At 35.2% G+C, this 19,228-nt stretch overlaps 1 protein-coding gene across 2 annotated transcripts in view; it reads right to left on the reverse strand.

Annotated features, from left to right (window-relative positions):
- Positions 1-77: 77 nt before the first annotated feature.
- LOC127841425 (ubiquitin carboxyl-terminal hydrolase 40-like) overlaps positions 78-19,228 on the reverse strand; it is a 56,466-nt gene continuing 37,315 nt past the window's right edge. Inside the window, exons 21-29 of one of the 2 annotated variants that reach the window (XM_052370247.1) lie at positions 18,296-18,419; positions 17,317-17,456; positions 16,493-16,589; positions 15,163-15,397; positions 5,868-5,933; positions 4,857-5,073; positions 3,382-3,474; positions 2,827-2,927; positions 78-1,090 (exon numbers count right to left, since the gene is read on the reverse strand). In XM_052370247.1, the coding sequence (XP_052226207.1) occupies positions 991-1,090; positions 2,827-2,927; positions 3,382-3,474; positions 4,857-5,073; positions 5,868-5,933; positions 15,163-15,397; positions 16,493-16,589; positions 17,317-17,456; positions 18,296-18,419 (1,173 nt within the window). In that variant the 3' untranslated portion in view covers positions 78-990. Of the gene's footprint in view, positions 1,091-2,826; positions 2,928-3,381; positions 3,478-4,856; positions 5,074-5,867; positions 5,934-15,162; positions 15,398-16,492; positions 16,590-17,316; positions 17,457-18,295; positions 18,420-19,228 lie in introns of both variants that reach the window. The other variant, XM_052370246.1, reaches the window with a different exon arrangement.

Raw genomic sequence — 19,228 nt, forward strand, 5'->3', positions numbered from 1 at the left:
ACAAGAACATACAATTTTATCTTCAATTAGATTTATTTACTAACTGTAAATTTAATAACAAATTAAACAAAAACCTGTTGTGTTGTATTGTATATTATGCAATACAAATTCGCGTCCAATAAATAAGTAAAAAAGAAAATAAACCAAACAAAATAAAAACATTAACATTATTTTAATACAAAACATGTCCATCCATATTGCAGCTGAAAATTGTCTTAAATGTAAGGCAATAACAAAATACAAGTTAAGATATAAAAAATGTTATCATACATCCTAACGTAGTCAAACCCAATATGTTAGAGAGATCTTGATCCACAGATAGTCTTACTACATAGGAATATATAAACCTATTAGAAATCACAGCTGTTCGAATTGTTGATCATGTAATTTCTGTTCTGAAATATTGTGTGCATTTTCTATGTTAAACCTTCACACATAAGTTGCATTTCATGAGGACTCAAGAGAATGGCAGCACCCATGAAAAGGAAACATTTCATTCAAGAAATGTAACAACAGATGTTCAATTCCTAGCTTCAGTTTTCCATTATTTATTTTGGACAAAATTTTGTTTTCATTATTTTAAGGTCCAGTGCTGTAAAAGAAAGTTTAAGAAGTTACAGCCCACTGAACTCACAAAACATCGTTCTGAGTTATTCATGTACACACTAAATATTATGATTATAGTGCTTTATAGAGAATTTTACAGTTCATTTGAAACTTAAGTGTGTTCCCATTTGGAACTAAACTTCTTTACAGTGAAAAGAACACATATTGTATAGTTATAGGAACACATGAAAACAATTTAAAAGAAAACAAATCAAAATGTGAAAAAAATACATCATGTTTTGTCCTTAACTTAACATTTTAAGTACTGGTATAGCAGATTATGTTCAGTGGTTTAAAATATTTAAACATTACGGTAGAGTTGCGTTAACTCCACAGTCACATCCATACAAGCCAATCATTGCCATACATCTGCTAGATATTCACTCAGGAGAAGTCCCCCACTTTGATGCTGATGCCCACTTCACGTCTCTTGGGTTTTTCTCCAATACCAAGCTCACCTTGCATCTCCTTACGCTCTCCACGCCTGTAACAACACACAGCAAACATACTGACAAACATATGACCTGACAAACCTAACGACACACAGCAAGCGTCCGAACAAACATAGAACCTGACAACACATGCAGCAACCATACTGACAAACATAGAACCTGACAACACACAGAGCAAGCATACTGACAAACAGAAGCTGACAACACACAGAGCAAGCATACTGACAAACAAATGACCTGACAAACCTAACGACACACAGCAAGCGTATGGACAAACATAGAACCTGACAAAACACACAGCAATCGTACTGACAAACATAGAACCTGACATCACACACAGCAAGTGTACTGACAAACATAGAACCTGACAACACGTACAGCAATCGTACTGACAAACACAGAACCGGACAACACACAGAGCAATCATACTGACAAACATAGAACCTGACAACACACACAGCAATCATACTGACAAACATAGAACCTGACAACACACACAGCAAGCGTGCTTACAAACATAGAACCTGACAACACACACAGCAATCGTATTGACAAACATATAACCTGACAAACCTAACGACACACAGCAAGCGTACAGACAAACATATAACCTGACAAACCTAATGATACACAGCAAGTGCACTGACAAACATATAACCTGACAAACCTAATGACACACAGCAAGCATACAGACAAACATAGAACCTGACAAACCTAATGACACACAGCAAACGTATTGACAAACATATAACCTGACAAACGTAACGACACACAGCAAACGTATTGACTAACATATATTCTGACATACCTAACAACACACAGCAAACGTACTGACAAACATATAACCTGACAAACCTAACAACACACAGCAAACGTACTGACAAACATAGAACCTGACAAACCTAACAACACACAGCAAACTTACTGACAAACATATAACATGACAAACCTAACAACACACAGCAAACGTACTGACAAACATATAACCTGACTAACCTTACAACACACAGCAAACGTACTGACAAACATATCACCTTACAAACCTAAGGGGTAATTGAAACTAAGAAGGAATTTTAATCAAAATAATGTATACAATTGGATTAATGGATCTTTTTTTAATTTAAGTGCATTTAATTTAAGATATTAATTTAAAGCAATATATTTTGCATTCTAACTTCTTGTATGTAGGTAGTATCCCTTTCCAGTTCATGACATAATTTTCACCTACAGTGTTTTTGCTGATATGCAGCAAACTTGGAAATTCAGAACTTGATGATAAGACCCTGTCATTGTTAGAATCCTAGTCCTTACTATAAATAAGGACGTCTAATATATTTTACTGATACAAGTACTTCACCAATTCAAGTACAGGCACGGGTTAGCATAGACCCCATCGTCATGCCAAACTTTAAATCTTGAAGAACACAATAGCAGACAATTGCTTTGTATCAAGAATATTCTAAATGTTATAGATAAGTTTTGAGTTTCCACTGAGCTGAGCAGTGAGTATGTTGGTCAGCCCAGGAACATTCTCAAGTCTAAGCTATACCAGCAGGCAGAATCACATATTCTTGCTCAAACTCAGGGATGATTCAAAATCAAAATACATTTGTGAACACCAAACTGAGCTTGGCGTTGAAACAATTTTTTTTTAGACAACAATACTTTAAACATTTTATCAAAATATTGGCTTAGAATATTGACTTAAGTATGTTAATGATACCATGCCAATATAAACAAGAACACATAATCTATAAATTCAGCCTACATTTTTCGTTTCTCCTCATCTAGCTGTACTAGCTCCATACGCCCAATCTCATCTGCTTCTGTCATGAAGTCATCAATATTGTTTGGATCATATTGAAGGTCCTGCAACATTTACATGAACATTTTAGCTCATTCAATACTGTGCATGATTAGTTGTCAGCATTAGACTTATGCATTGGGTTCATTTTATCTTGTTTTGTATGTCATGCTGCTAAATCTACATGTTTGAATACAGATACTTACATGATTTATATAATACGGTTGTAGAACAGATGTCATAAAGAAATATCCCGATGTTGGAACAAGTTGACAGCTGACATACAAAAGTAGATTAGGTGATAAGTAATTAACCATTAATAAGTAACTAATAGGAAACTTGTACCAACGCAATGCTTTTTAATATGGTTAATTTCAGATTTAAAAGTCAAAATTTGACATTTGATTTACTTACATCATATTATTTAAGACAATTTTCACTTTGCTTCAATGTTCAGTAAGGAAGTTAACATGGTATATTAGATATGGTGGTGTTAAATACAAGTGTATGTTTACATACCTTGACCCCTATTAAGTCTCCGTCACTCATGTGATATGGCGCCAGTTTTAAATTATCTTTCCAACCTTTGTGTTTCTTCTTTCCAGAATGATGCTGCTACAATAAGAAGTAAAGCATTTATATTACATCTATCTACTTGCATAAATAAAACCCAGTGTAAGATCTAAGGAATTGTCAGTAAGTTCTTTTGTTCAAGACAGGGAATCAGTGATTTAAATTACTTTTCTCATATGAGCTGCGTCATGCGAAAATGGGTCTTATGTCATATGCATCTGCTCCGTTTGGTAAGGAGTTCACTGTTAGCTCATGAGACCACGAAATTTTGAGTGACGTTTTGACGGACATAGCAACTCATGATGGGATTGTGGAATTCTGATCTATAGCTATGATGGCCACATGTGGCATAAGACCCATTTTTCAGGACACTGATCATGCTAACCTTTGTCTATTTTAAACCTTTTCGCCATTCTGGACATTTAACAGTCATAGAAGAATATAATTAACCCCTATTATACCTCAATGACACTTTGACAAGATGTATGTTTATTCTATTTGCAACCGACTAGGTGTGAATGTGAAACAAAGGTAGTATTATTTCTTCATAAAACAATATTGAATAAAGCTTATATAAAATATAAGTAATGTACAGCATTCATATTATTCAATGAATGTGATTCAACACATTTAATAAATTCTGATGGTAGCAACTGTGGACAAACACATAATGTTTAAACACATGTATGCAACACACTTAGAAGCTATGACGCTGCAATTCCTTGAAACAGTAGCAAATAGCCTGGTCTTTTGGGCATTAACATAAACAAACATAAGTAATTTTCTTCACAACAATTTACATGTTATAATATGCTAACACAGAAGAAAAACAGCTTTGCAACAAATGTGACTTATACCTGAGCACTGCTTTGTCATCAATTATCAAGGGTAATAAACTCAAGAATGTATGGATCACTGGGATAAACAAGAGATGTGTTTGTCAGAAACACAATGCCCCCTTCTGCGCCGCTTTGAAGCCATATATTTGACCTTTGACCTTGAAGGATAACCTTGACCTTTCACCACTCAAAATGTGCAGCTCAATGAGATACACATGCATGCCAAATATCAAGTTGCTATCTTTAATAATGCAAAAGTTATGACCAATGTTAAAGTTTTCGGACGGACGCACGAACGGACAGACAGACGGACTGATGGACAGTTCAACTGCTATATGCCACCCTACCGAGGGGGCATAAAAAAATGTCATACACATCTACACTTCAAAAGTGATGAAATATTTTCAATTTAATAGCTTGAGAAATGTGGATTAAGTTTGAGTGAAAAATCATAACTTGTGATATAACCAAACTGACTGACAAATCAACACAGTGACTCAAATATACCCTATCTCATACTAATCAATTAAAAAACAAAACAATACAAATGTAGTGAACTAACAAACATAGTTCCTATCATACCTGAGCTGGTTTCTTTATAACCATCCACTCATGGCGCTGTGGGAAGTGTTTAGCCATGCATATATTTTGTGGTTCTATAAATAGAACGCTAGCAACTGCCTCCTTCAGTGATTGGATGGTGGCGCCCCCTAATGGGTTCCAGACAAGCTCCACTGGGGAACTGTATGTCTTTGTGTCTGGCACTCGCTGGCATACACTGAGAACAAAGCTGCTAGCACTGTGCAAAAACAGAAGAGATCAATATAACAATCCAGTGTACTGCTAAAATGGATTATAGGAAATAAATCATGAATGACGAATAACAATTTAGCTGAATTTTTAGTCAGAGTAATGGGTCTTTGCAGGTGATCCTACATGATGATGTTGCCTAAAAGACAGCTTAAAGTTAAAGGTCTTGGTCAGCAAGTATTTCTCAAGACCCCAAAATGATTGGGAGAGTTTTATTTCAATATCTGTCGTAGACATGAGATATGGAGTTGTTGCAGGCAAATGTTGACCTGATTGTTGAAAGTACATAAAGGGGCATAATTCTGCCAAAGTGCAGGTCAGCATTAGGGGCCTTGGTCAGTGACCCCTCATGACATGTGTGAAGTTTCGATTGCGTATCTGCAGTATTAGAAGAGATATGTACTTGCTGCATGCAAACTTCAACCTAAATTTCAACTTGCACACAAACCTTTACCAGACTTTTTGAATAAGTACTTAAGTTAAGGGGAATAATCCGACTAAAAGGCTTGGAACAGTTAAGGCCATGGTAAGTGAATGTTTATGAAGACCCTCAACACATAGGTAAAGTTTTATTTGAACAGCTGTAGTAAATAGAAATATGGCAAAGTTGCATGCAACCAGAACAAATTTTTATACATAAAGGGGCATAATTTTGCCTTAAAGCCTAAATTGCACGTGATAGTAATGGAACTTGGTCAGGTACTTCACGCAATGTGTGAAATTTCACTGGAATAGAGGAAAAACGTTTATACAAGAAATCCAACACAATTAGGTTCATGTTACCTCAATTTCTCCTCTTCTGGAAGGATTTGCAAGGCCAAGACCGTGTTTGAAGTCAGCTTTAATTTCCTGAAAAAATCAACACTAACGCCTTCAGTTATTTACATAATATGTTTCTTGTTCTGAGAAAATTGGGCTTAATGCATGTGCTTAAAGTGTCATCTCAGATTAGCCTGTGCAGTCTGCACAGGCTAATCAGGGACGACACTTTCCGCTTTTATGGTATTTTTAGTTTCAAGAAAGTCCCTCCTTGCCCAAAATCAAGTTACGGCGGAAAGTGCCGTCCCTGATTAGCCTGTGTGGACTGAACAGGCTAATCTGGGACGACACTTTACGCACATGCATTAAGCCCAGTTTTGTCAGAACAAGACACATATGATGCACACATAATAAGATACACTTTTTTGCAAAATCATAATAGAAAAGCTGCTAAATGTATAATGGATTGCATAACAACTATTCATAATAAATAACAGCCTCTTAAAATAGGTAGACCAAAATATCTCAATAGATTTACAAGAGTTGTCCCAAGACAAATCACTCAACATTTCTTCTAATAAGATAGTTTCATTTATATTTTCTGTCTTCTATAGTGACCGCAATGACACATTTCAGTTGAATATCTGTAGTAGCTAAATAGATGTGTGAACTTAAATATAAACATGGATAAATAAACAAGAGGCCCCAAAGGGCTCTGGGTCGCTCACCTGAGAGACTTACATGGAAAGAAACAAAGATTAAAACTCTTCAGCAAATATTTCAAATTATTCTATATCCAATAAATTCATCCAATGGGCATTCTTCATAAGTACCACCTGACCGTCCAATATATTCCGGTATTGGATCCAAAAAGTCTGTATTTTTTCCATATTGGACAGTTGAGAACAAGTGCACTAAGCAATTGTTTTATAACGATAAAAGCAGTTACCGAGAAAAAGTATCCGAATGTACAATATTCGATTCACACAGGCGATATTTAGATTGTATTTCTTAAAATAAATAAATTGGATAAATGTTAGTAATTAAAAAGAAATGCAACAGCAAGTGATATTGTTATTGTTTAAAATTGAAAAACAAATGCAACAGCAAAACAAAAACTCTATTTTATTTACCTCAATGACAGCTTTAATCCAATGCTTATAGCAACACAGTTCAATGATATGCCCTTCCATTTTCTGTTTTTCCATCCCTTTATCGAAATGTATTTAAATCCACACTTTCTTTGATAGCGTTTGATCCCATGCTAACCATTCTGACCCAAAACACGATTTACCAATTCGTAATCCTGTCGGAGCGAGTTGTTTTATTCCTATCGAAGTTAACAATTATGCATAACAAACACACAATCCGAAATTCGGTTTGGATTTGTTCGATGATTTAAAAAATATTATGATTAATTTACTGTTAAACACAAACACCTCCATAGTGTTGTCCCTGAAATGCAGAGAGTCTAGCTTATACTAGTATGTTTCGGCAGAGAAATGACGTCACACGAGATACGTCATAAATTACGTAATCAGGTGAATGAAAATAAAAAAAAGGAAAGCTGGTTTGGTAATATATTTTAAAGAAGAAACAAAAGAGCGTTAGCAAGGGATATAGAATAAAAAGATTATTAGACGTTTAAACTGTACAATACGTGATATATTTGGACTGGCACACAGTTTGAAGTCATGTTGGACTCGCCTAACGGCTCGTCCAATATGACTTTAACTGTGTGCTTGTCCAAATATATCTCCGTATTGTACAGTGAAACGTCTAATAACCTATAATTATTAGTATGACAAGACTGACTTTAAAAATAAGGTGTTCCAAAGTATTCACAATAGGCCTATAAAGAAAATTACCCCACCCACCCTGGCAGCCATGTTTTTAATACCCAGATATAAAAAATATATTTATATAAGAAAAATGCTACTTTCAAACATATAGAGAAAACTGCCCCATACCCTGGGGCAATGTTTTTCCACTGATCACGACCATTTTCAAACTCATCCGACATATCAATAAAACCAATGGTTTGACCAAGTTTCATGATGATTGGCCAAAACATGTGACTTTTAGAGTGTTCACAGGCTTTTTCAGTATATAAATATAAGGAAAATGACCCCCCCCCCCCCCCTGGCGGTCATGTTACTAGATGGATCAAAACCATTTTTGAACTCAACCGTCGTATCCAGGAAACAAGGGTTGTTAACGTTGTTTTGTGAAAAGAAAATGTTTGCTGTTTCGGCAGATATATACATACGTGTTATCAGTAGTTTTGTGTGTGTTTAATTTTTTTTAAATAGACATTTGTTACCCGTTGCGACAAAGCTATTATTTTGGATAAAAGTAATATGAGGACAGTAATTTAATAATGAGCATCAGCAAAAGAAAATGGAAGTTCATTTTTCAACAAATTGTTGTCCAAATTTGAGATCATGAGATAAGCATCTCAGCATCTTATAGGGGATGACTGTTTACAATCTGTTTAGCAAGAATACTTTTAAATACTGAAAACAACTGTATTTGTTTAAGAGATTGTGTTTTTATAAAATAGTTTCTGCATAATTAAATAACATATGTTGAATTGTTATCATATATAAAAGTCAGTTATAAAAAAGTAAATGAGTATGAGAATATATACAGCTACTAGAAATTCAATATTGATCTTCTGTTATAGTACAAAACATCACTTGATCTTTCTTATAGTTATATATATAAATGTGTGCAAATATAGAAGTAAACACACACAAGACATTTGAAAAGGTATCATATCAAAACAACTATCAAACTATTTGTAATTTAAATGCACAAAACATCTGTAGCATAAATACATTATTTTTGCAAAAACAAATGCAAATCAACTTTTTTTCAAACAGTTGTTTGTGCTTTTTAAAAGATGTGATAAGTTGTTGTTTTTTTACTACCAAATTGTTCACATTTTTGACAAAGTGTTTTTAAACAATTGGAACAATTTTAGGACTCACCTTGCAGTGATATTTCCAATTGAAACAACAATAAAACCTGCTAAAATCACAAATCTTTCATAATCACACACAAACTACTGGCTAACTGAAAATTGTAGGGGTAAAACATTTCAAGTTGTAATGTCTTATCTATCTTATGAATGGTTTCCATCTGACATCAACACAAAGGTGTTTGATGAAAGTGCCCAGTTAATTGGGGTCAATTTCCAGGAGTGTTACACAATTACCACCTGGCAACAATACAGGCACAGGTATAAATGAGTTTTATAGATAGTAGCCTAGGATAAGTGAATGAAAAGTCAAATAAGATTCATATGTAACACTTCTTGTTGTTTTATTGGTTTTACAACTATGTTAAATTTCTGCAAAGATATAGATAACAATCATAAGTAATGGCAATAATTAATTTGAGTAATGCAATAATTATAATTAGATATTTGGGTTGTGGTTAATGTTTCTGAATCCATTACCAGTATCATCATAATCATAATCATAAACATCATTATCATCATCATCATCATCATCATCATCATCATCATCATCATCATCATCATCATCATCACCATCATCATTGTGCACCAACATCCGCATTACAACTTGAGTGTTAACATGGTTTTAATATAGTCATATTATGAAAACTGCCGCTACCCTGGCGGCCATGCATGTTTTACAACAAACTGTTACCATTTTCGAACTCAGCCAAGCTATCAATACAACACATCTTCGGACCAAGTTTCATGAAGATTGGACTATAAATGTGACTCATAGAGTGTTAACAAGGTTTTACTATAGCCATATAAGCAAAACTGCCCTGCCATAATTTTTTACTGATCCAAACCATTTTCAAACTCAACCTTTGTATCCAGGAAACAAATGTTCTGACCAAATTTCATGAAGATTGGACCAAAAATGTGACTTCTAGAGCGTTCACATATTTTCACAATATACATATAGAGAAAACTGCCCCGCCCCCTGGCGGCCATGTTTTTCACCGATCTGGACCATTTTACAACTCTTCCAAGATATCAATGAAACCAATGTTTTGACTAAGTTTCATGATGATTGGGCAAAAATTGTGACTTCTAGAGTGTTCACAAGGTTTCTCTATAGCCATATAAGGAAAACTGCCCCGCCCCCTGACGGCCATGTTTTTCACCGGACTGGAACCCTTTTTGCACTCAACCAACATATCATTGAGACAAACATTTTGACAAAGTTACATGAAGATTTGGCATCAAATGTGACTTCTACAGTGTTTACAAGGTTTTTCCTTTTTTTGACCCAGCATGACCCAGTTTCGAACTCATTCGAGGTATCATTGGGACAAATGTCCTGACCAAGTTTCATGAAGATCGGACAAGAAATGTGGCCTCTAGAGTGTTCACAAGGCAAAATGTTGACGACGAACGACGGACAAAAGGCAATCCCAAAAGCTCACCATGAGCACGTTGTGCTCAGGTGAGCTAAAAACAAGAAATGTCACCAGTCAAATAAATTGGATTTTTAAACTTTTACAAATTAATTCAGATACAGTACATTTGATATAATTTTTCAAGCAATTTTTGCATATCAACCACACAGAACCTTAAATCACAATATCTTCTACAAGACTTTGAGCAGAAACCATTGTTCTATTTTAAGTTAAAGCGACCTTGACCCAGCTAGCCCTAGGTCAACATGTAAGCTACTTACAAACAAAATAACAGCACATAACCTTAATCCAAACACTTTATTAAGTGGAAACGTTTTTTCTATTTTTAGTTATAGTGACCTTAATCCACTGGCCCCAATAAAATCCCAACTTGTTTTTGCATGAAAGCAAAATAATTATACAACATTACATTAAATACATCAATTGAAACTAAAGTTTTTTAATGAAAAATCGTTATTTTTTATGTTAACAGTAAAATGCCACCCCATGTCTAAATGTAAGATAGATGTATGAGTTTTTTGCATGAACACACATACCCAAATTTGCAACAAAAAGGAACTTAACTCTGCCTAATTTCATGTCAGAGTTATGGCCAATGGTCTGTCACCTCAAAAGAAGTTCTTCAAAACATGTGTGAAGTTTCAATTGCATAACTGTAGATGCATGTACTTGTTGCATGCCAGCGATTTTTTTCCTTAAAAGCTACTTTCCCAATTGAGGAAAAACTACAAAATTCCCAATTGCCATCTGAAAAATTCCCAAAACAAATGAAAATTTCTTCAATTTCGTACCAAAAGTGCATAATCTGCATTTGAACAAATAGAATGAGCTCTGAAACTGAACATTTAAAGCCAAAATGCATCTTAATGAATATTTGAATTAGTTTGTGCAATTTATACCAAGAAATTAAAAAGACCCATTATTTCCTATCTGACGATTTAACAACCCCAATTCAGGGTTTTTCAAGGTGCGTGAAGTTGGCACTGACATTGACAATCGACATGCAAATATGGAGCTGGGGCGAATGTTGAGCCAGCTCTGACATCGACATTCGGCAAAAAATCCCGAATATCGAGATGGGACGAATGTCGAGCCAGCTCTGACATCGGTTTGGTTTTTCATGCTAATTTTCCCAATTGGTACGGTACTGGTACTTTTCCCAATTGACAAAAAAATTGCTGCATGAACACCTTAAAATATATTTTACTTATACACACATCTTAACCTGATTTAAATAAGTAAACAAGAGTGCCAAACTGTCACAAGATACGCCCGTTTGAAGGTTTTGGACGACTTGATAACTTTACCATGACCCATACTGTGAAACCATTTATTTTCGACATCACAAAATTTCGTCATTTTTATAAAAATGACGATTTCGTCAGCACTTAAATTCGCCAATTTCTGATTTTGAATTTTAAACTAGATGCAACTACTGACCAAGTTTGGTGAAGATCGGATGAATACAATTTGAATTAGAGTCCGGACAAAGTGGCGCCGTTGAAAATGCACTAATTGACCCTATGACCTAGTTTTTGACCCGGCATGACCCATATTCGAACTTGGCCTATATATCAACTAGATGCAACTGCTGACCAAGTTTGGTGAAGATCGGATGAATACAATTTGAAATAGAGTCCGGACAAAGTGGCCCCTTTGAAAATGCACTTATTAACCCTATGACCTAGTTTTTGACCCGGCATGACCCATATTCGAACTTGGCCTAGATATCAACTAGATGCAACTGCTGACCAAGTTTGGTGAAGATCGGATGAATACAATTTGAATTAGAGTCCGGACAAAGTGATGCCTTCCGCCCGCCGCCCGCCCGCCGCCCGCCCGCCCGCCAAGGGGTTTCACATAATACGTCCCGTATTTTATACGGGCGTATAAAAAGGGAGCATAATCCTGATCAAAAGCTGGTGAAAGTTATAGATCTTGATCCGTAAATGTTAATAAAGACACTGTACACATATGTAAAGTGTTATTTTAATATCTGAAGTAAATATATAGACATGGAATTTTCAGTCCCCAAATTTTCAACAGTATTTTAAAGTACAAACAAAAGGCAACTTAATGCTAAATTGCAGGTGAGAGTTATTGAACTTTGCCAGTTATCCAACACAATGAGTCAAAACAGATGTGTGAAGTTTCAATTGAAGACCTGTAGTAGAAACTGTGATGTGCATGTTGCATGTTTTCCATTCTTAATTTTCTTAGAACAAAAAATGCATAATTCTGCTAAAATGCATGTAAGAGTAATGGAACTTGTGTCCTCACATGTAGAAACAGTGAATGAAGATTTGCACATTTACCTTAACCAGAGCACAAGGCAGTGACTAGAACTCAGACTTTTCAGTGAATAGTCAGTCTTATGATACAAGCAGTTGTTCTATTTACATGCTCTCTTTTAAATATAAATTAATTATATTCAAATTAACAAACAACAAGAGATGTGTTTGTCAGAAACACAATTCCCACTACAGCGCCGCTTTGAAGCCATATATTTGACCTTTGACCTTGAAGAATTACCTTGCCCATGACCTTTCACCACTCAAAATGTGCAGCTCCATGAGATACAATTGCATGCCAAATATCAAGTTGCTATCTTCAATATTGCAAAAGTTATGACCAATGTTAAAGTTTTCAGACGGACGGATGGACAGACGGACAGACAGACTGACGGACAGTTAAACAAGAGCATCGCCTTGTGTGTGCAGACCGATCATCTATTTTTCTTTTTAAAGGTGAAGGGACCTATCTCAATTTCAATCACAAAGGAGGGAGGGATGGAGTGGAGATGGTGTATAGTGTGGGGGTGTGGTCATTTATTACATTATCTTCCAAAAATGAAAAAAATGCAAAAAAAACATGTTTAAAAAAAAAAAATTTTTTTTTTTGGAGGGGGGGGGGGGGCGGGGTATAGTGTGAGGGTGTGGTGGTCATATAGTAGATGATCTTTAAAAAAAATAATTACCTTTTTATTTTGGGGGGGGGGGGGAGTTCAGGGGGGGGGGGGGATGGTTTGGGTGGAGTCTATTGTGGTGTGTCAGGTAAGTGTTGTTTTGTCAAAGTATCAATCAAATCTAATCATAAATAAAGAAGTTATGGCAATTTTAGCAAAATTTAATAATTTGACCTTGAGAGACAAGGTCATTCAAAGGTCAAGGTAAAATTCAACTTGCCAGGTACAGTACCCTCATGATAGCATGAAAGTATTTGAAGTTTGAAAGCAATAGCCTTGATACTTTAGAAGTAAAGTGGATCTAAACACAAAATTTAACCATATATTCAAAGTTACTAAGTCAAAAAAGGGCCAGAAGTCCGTAAAAATGACAACCAGAGTTATGCAACTTGTCCTTTACTGTCCCCTTATGATAGTTTGCGAGTGTTCCAAGTATGAAAGCAATATCTATGATACTTTAGGGGTAAAGTGGACCAAAACACAAAACTTAATCAAATTTTCAAATTTCTAAGTATAAAGGGCCCATAATTCCGTCAAAATGCCAGTCAGAGTTACATAACTTTGCCTGCACATTCCCCTTATGATAGTTAGTAAGTGTTCAGTCGTCGAAATTCGCACTAGTCCGACAGCAAAAAACTAGTATTTTTTCTTTCGGGCTTGTAGGAAATCCAATATTACAAGCCTGACGTGCTTGTACAATTAATTAAACAGAAAACCAGTTCCACTTTCATTTTCAATATTTGTAAACAATGTTTTGAGCCGCTTAAATCAACAGCCGCTTATGTTTTAACACACTGCGCACACATGCTGGGCAATCAGCCGATAATTGGATTACTGCGCATAAAGCGCATGGTTTTGTGGTTCCCGGATTACTATTATGTAAAATAAATGTTTTGCGTTGCGTTCGGGACGCAGAGAGTAATGGCCGAACAGTTGTCATTCAAGTACGTCGTTGAGGAATGCGAATCTGAGGTAACTGTGATTGACGCATTTGTCAACTGGCTTTTTGTAGAATAACCTGGCACTTAATTGCTTATATATTTTCTGGTGGTTCAGGTTTGCTCTCTCTTTCACATGAATATATGGGATACATTTCTGCTAATATTTTACCTAAACTTTATGTATATATTTATAATTGTGATTTGATTGAAATCCGTGTGTGAAATTAATTTCTTCTTATTTCAGGATCTGAAAGAGGCTGGCTCAGATGACGAGGAAGCTAACTTGGATGAGGATGAAAATAATAAGAGATTTGTATTGTATTCTAAAGATTGAATAAATGAATGCTTCTTCGGATGTTTTATGTTATGTTTATCTGCATTTTTAACAAAAATGTTTGAGCTAGTAAAATCTGACTCGGGCTTGTTCAAATTCCCATAGTACTAGCCCGACTTGCTTGTAGATTTAAATCTGAATTTCAAAGACTGAGTGTTGCAAGTATGAAAGCAATAGCTTTGATACTTTAGGAATAAAATGGACCTAAACACAAAACTTAACCAAATTTTCAATTTTTCTAAGTATAAAAAGGGCACATAATTCTGTCTAAAATGCCAGTCAGAGTTACATAACTTTGCCTGCACAGTCCCCTTATGATAGTTAGTAAGTAATGCAGGTAAGAAAGCAATAGTTTGATACTTAAGGAATAAAATGGACCTAAACACAAAACTTAACCAAAATTTTCAATACAAAGCAGTAAATCAAATATTAAACCCCTAACCCTTTCAATAATCAATTTCAGGGAATAAGTGTATATAAATCATGTGACCCCAGCAGGCCATGGGAGTGGTTTGTTTTGAGGAGAGGCATGATTTGAACAAACTAAGTAGAGAAAAATCATATAAGCCCATGAGCACCATTTTCTCAGGTCAGCTTATAACAGATAAAACATGTCATTAAAACACTTTAAAACAAAATGGACTCAGTACATACCCTAATGTTTGATTCGAATCCCTTAAAACGGTGGTCATTTTATCCTTCTCCTTTACTCTCAGTCGCATGAAATCTGCACTAGGAATGGGCAGGTCTGCCACCAAGTTCAAGGTCATGACCTGCTGTTTAAGGTCACTCAAGGTGGCATTCTTGCAGATCTCAAGATCATCTATGTAGAAGGGTTCAAACTTTGATAGCACTTCATCTGACCTTTTTGAGTCTGACTGAGAAATACCTAAAAAAGATCCATAGACGTTGGTTAATTCATTTAAATTTATTGTTAGTTTATCAATCAACACATCTAAGTCTTAAGAAATCTGTCAAAGGTTAAGGGCCAAGTATGACAAACATTCCCAATATTTGAGCTTAACTAAGAAGACGCGATTGGAGCTTCCACTTAGCTGAGTATTGAGAATATTGTTCAGCTCACAAACAATCTCACATCTCAGCTTTAAGTCATCCTAAAACTCAGAGTTGAGACAGACTAAAAACTAAAGAAAAACACCAAATTCAGCATGATGACCAAACTCAGCTCAAAAATTGAGAAAAAAACTAAAAGTTGAGACAGAATATTGACTGACATAATTATGTTCATGATACTAAGCCTAGGGTTAGCTTACACATGTGATATCTTGCATTTTGTCAAACAGTATAGTTATCTAATCTTATTTCGTGCCGATAATAGAACCATTGCATTCAAAACATTATATTTTCAAATACATTTAAAAAAGTAGTATAAAATTAATTTCTTTTTAAATAAAATCTTTAAAGTCAAAACTATGAATTACAAATTACTTTATTACTAAAAAAAAAAGCCAAATGTGATATACTAATTTATCACATGCCCTACCCTGTTTCCCATGTAATATAACCATTACAAATATTTTATATTACACATGTGTAATATACTTTAAGTGTTTTCATTTGCTTAGTTTTCGTTCGAGTGACCAATCACATTTTGTTATTTTGCTGAAATGACATTGCAATGTCAAATGACGTCTCAAAATGTAAACAACATTCCGGATTTATCATAATGTTTGTGTAAATATTTATTTAATTTGCTCATTGAAAAGCATGTGATAAAAAAGATCTGACACTCGTTGTCATTTCATACCATATTTAATTCAACTCTTCCAGGAAATTCGTTAGTAAGCTCGCCAAAGGCTCGGTTACTAACAAAATTCCTGAACTTGTTTAATAAAATATGGTATTTTATGACAACTCATGCCAGATCCTATATTTATAGATTTATAAAGAGACATTCATGATACGAAACAATAATAGCACTATTATGCATGTACATGTAAATGATTTCTGAAATGCACCTCACCAAAGAAGGCGTACATCCAATGCATGATGCCCCCTTGGCTCTGGGAGCTGATACTCTCTGGGGTGGAGTGAAGCCATATAGGTATCCGTATAAAACCCTGAAGAGGAACAGTGCGCTTCGTGATGTATTTGATGAGTTAGATTTTTTATAGCCCTTTCCCCCATAAGAAAGGAAGTGAAAATGGCTATGTGCAAACAGCATAAAACCAGAACAGCCTGCAAGTATCTCACAGTCTGTTCTGGTTTTATGCTGTTTGCTGCTCATCAGTATCTAAGGGTTGAAAATGAAGCCTTTAAAACTTGAATCTAGTTAGAAAGGTCTTTAATTAAAAGTAACTTTCTAAGGGACAACAAATGGGTCAAAATTCGTATCTAGGTGGTAAAGGGATAGTGGTAAAGGGATAGTGGTAAAGGGATAGTGGTAAAGGGATAGTGGTAAAGGGATAGTGGTAAAGGGATAGTGGTAAAGGGATAGTGGTAAAGGGATAGTGGTAAAGGGATAGTGGTAAAGGGATAGTGGTAAAGGGATAGTGGTAAAGGGATAGTGGTAAAGGGATAGTGGTAAAGGGATAGTGGTAAAGGGATAGTGGTAAAGGGATAGTGGTAAAGGGATAGTGGTAAAGGGATATAAAATGATTTCTGGAGAGTTGGTAAGTACAAGATTCTAAGCATGAAGGCTTGGCTTTCTTTCTATTGTAAAGTCTATTTATAATGCTATTTCTTAAATATTGGTGGACTGGAGTTTTTGTCAACAAATCTAAATGGGATCATGATTAAATTAACCATTATGAATAAAATCTGCAATTATAAATCATATTAACACACCTTAGGAGGCAGTCTTCCCCTCTCCAGCAGTAGGATATCTCCGTCATGCACAAGTGCAGAGGTCAAGGTCATGTCAAGGTCGTCCAAGAGGTCAGCGGCCTCCCCACACCAGTTGGTCTTGCGCAGGTGCCAGTCCTCATCTGCAAGGTTAATATGTCAACTGCTCTTAAAGAAATAGGCTGACTGACCAATTATACATTTCAAACGTAACACTTATATTGTTAACATGTCTCAAAAGCTGTTTTAGATGTAAACTTGATATTTCACACACTGTAGTTAAAGAACATATCCTTTTTAGTATCATTAAAAAATTAATCTATGAAGCTTCAACATTTCTGATACTTGAGCTGGTGAAATAGTTGTTTCACCTTGCTTTGCTGGGATTCATTCACATCCTTGATATTGCCATGATAATCAGTTTAAACGAAACTTCATAAAGATTGAGTCCTTAACGGGGCTTTAACAATAGTAACAAGGTTTTTACCTGGTAACTCAGTTTTTTGACATCCATATTCAAACTCTGCTAAGATCCTAGATATTTTAAACATTTACAATTTGAATGAGTTTCATCAAGATTGAGTTACAAATGTTGCCTCTAAAGTAGTAACAAGGTTTTTCCTAGATTTGACCACATGACCTAGGTTTATGTGATCCAGAGTACAATTACACATGGATTTCTCTACCATTCACTAAAGTAGCAAAAGCTACACAGAGCTAATGCAATTTCTATTTAAACCCGCAATGCTTTGCATTGGCCGTTCCAAGGCGGTGACCCCAGCTTTATTTTTATATGTGTTTATGTTGTTTTTCTATTGTGCTGTTTTGTACTGTTTTGGCAATCGGTCACTTGCCTTAAATAAAGGACCAACTCATTGTTATATACTGCAATACTGCTCCAGTAGCTGGGGTTTCACTTCTTTGTATTGTCTACAACTTTTTGTTCAATTCAACTCCATAATGTATTAACAATTATACATACCCCCGATGTTTGTCTGTAGGAGGATGCACTTGAGACACTGGTCTACGGTGGTGTTCTGCTTCACAATCACCTCACTGGTGTCAGGACCAGAAGCACTGTCCACGCTCGTGAAATACACTGTGATCTGGAAACACACAGGAGTTCCATCTGTACTGTTAACTTGATTGGGTATAACTGTTTTATGAACAGCTCTTTTATTCATTTGAGCATAGGGGGTGTAACAATTACATAAAAATCTTATTTAAGATTGTATTGCTCTCAATCTGTTTTATAAACTGTCTTGTTATAACCTTATGTGCAATAACCTATTTTTGGTTTTGTGTTTAATTTATTTCATGTCAAAACTAAATATAAGGTTCAGACTGATGACCCAATGACACATATTTGGAGACATATAAATGGACCACTCAGTTAACCGTTTACCACTTAGATACGTATATTGGCGTGTTTGTAGTCCCTTAGAAAGTTAAAGTCAATTAACGACCATTCTTAATAAATTCAAGTTTTAAAGGCTTCATTTCCAACCCGTAGATACTGATGAGCAGTAAACAGCATAAAACCTGAACAGACTGTGAGTTACTCGCAGGCTGTTCTGGTTTTATACTGTTTGCACATCGCAATTTCACTTTAGCTCTGAGTGGGAAAGGTTTAAAGAAGACTTGCTTTTACATAATAATCAACTTTGCATACAATTAATAATTGCAAACATTACGAAAAGATAAAATTCCACAAAAACCTAATTGTTGCATCAATTTTTTTTATTTTTAATCACTTTGACATTGAGGGTTTTCAGATGTGATATTTTAGCACATTCACACACCATTTAAAGAGGAGGGCCCACCACAATTGTATTTTCAAATACATATTCCATATTAAAAAATTTGACAAAAGGTCCGAATTTTGCCCCAAACTTAAGTGAATTTTCCTGTACTA

Source organism: Dreissena polymorpha, chromosome 8, assembly GCF_020536995.1.
Source record: "Dreissena polymorpha isolate Duluth1 chromosome 8, UMN_Dpol_1.0, whole genome shotgun sequence".
Classification (NCBI taxonomy): domain Eukaryota; kingdom Metazoa; phylum Mollusca; class Bivalvia; order Myida; family Dreissenidae; genus Dreissena; species Dreissena polymorpha.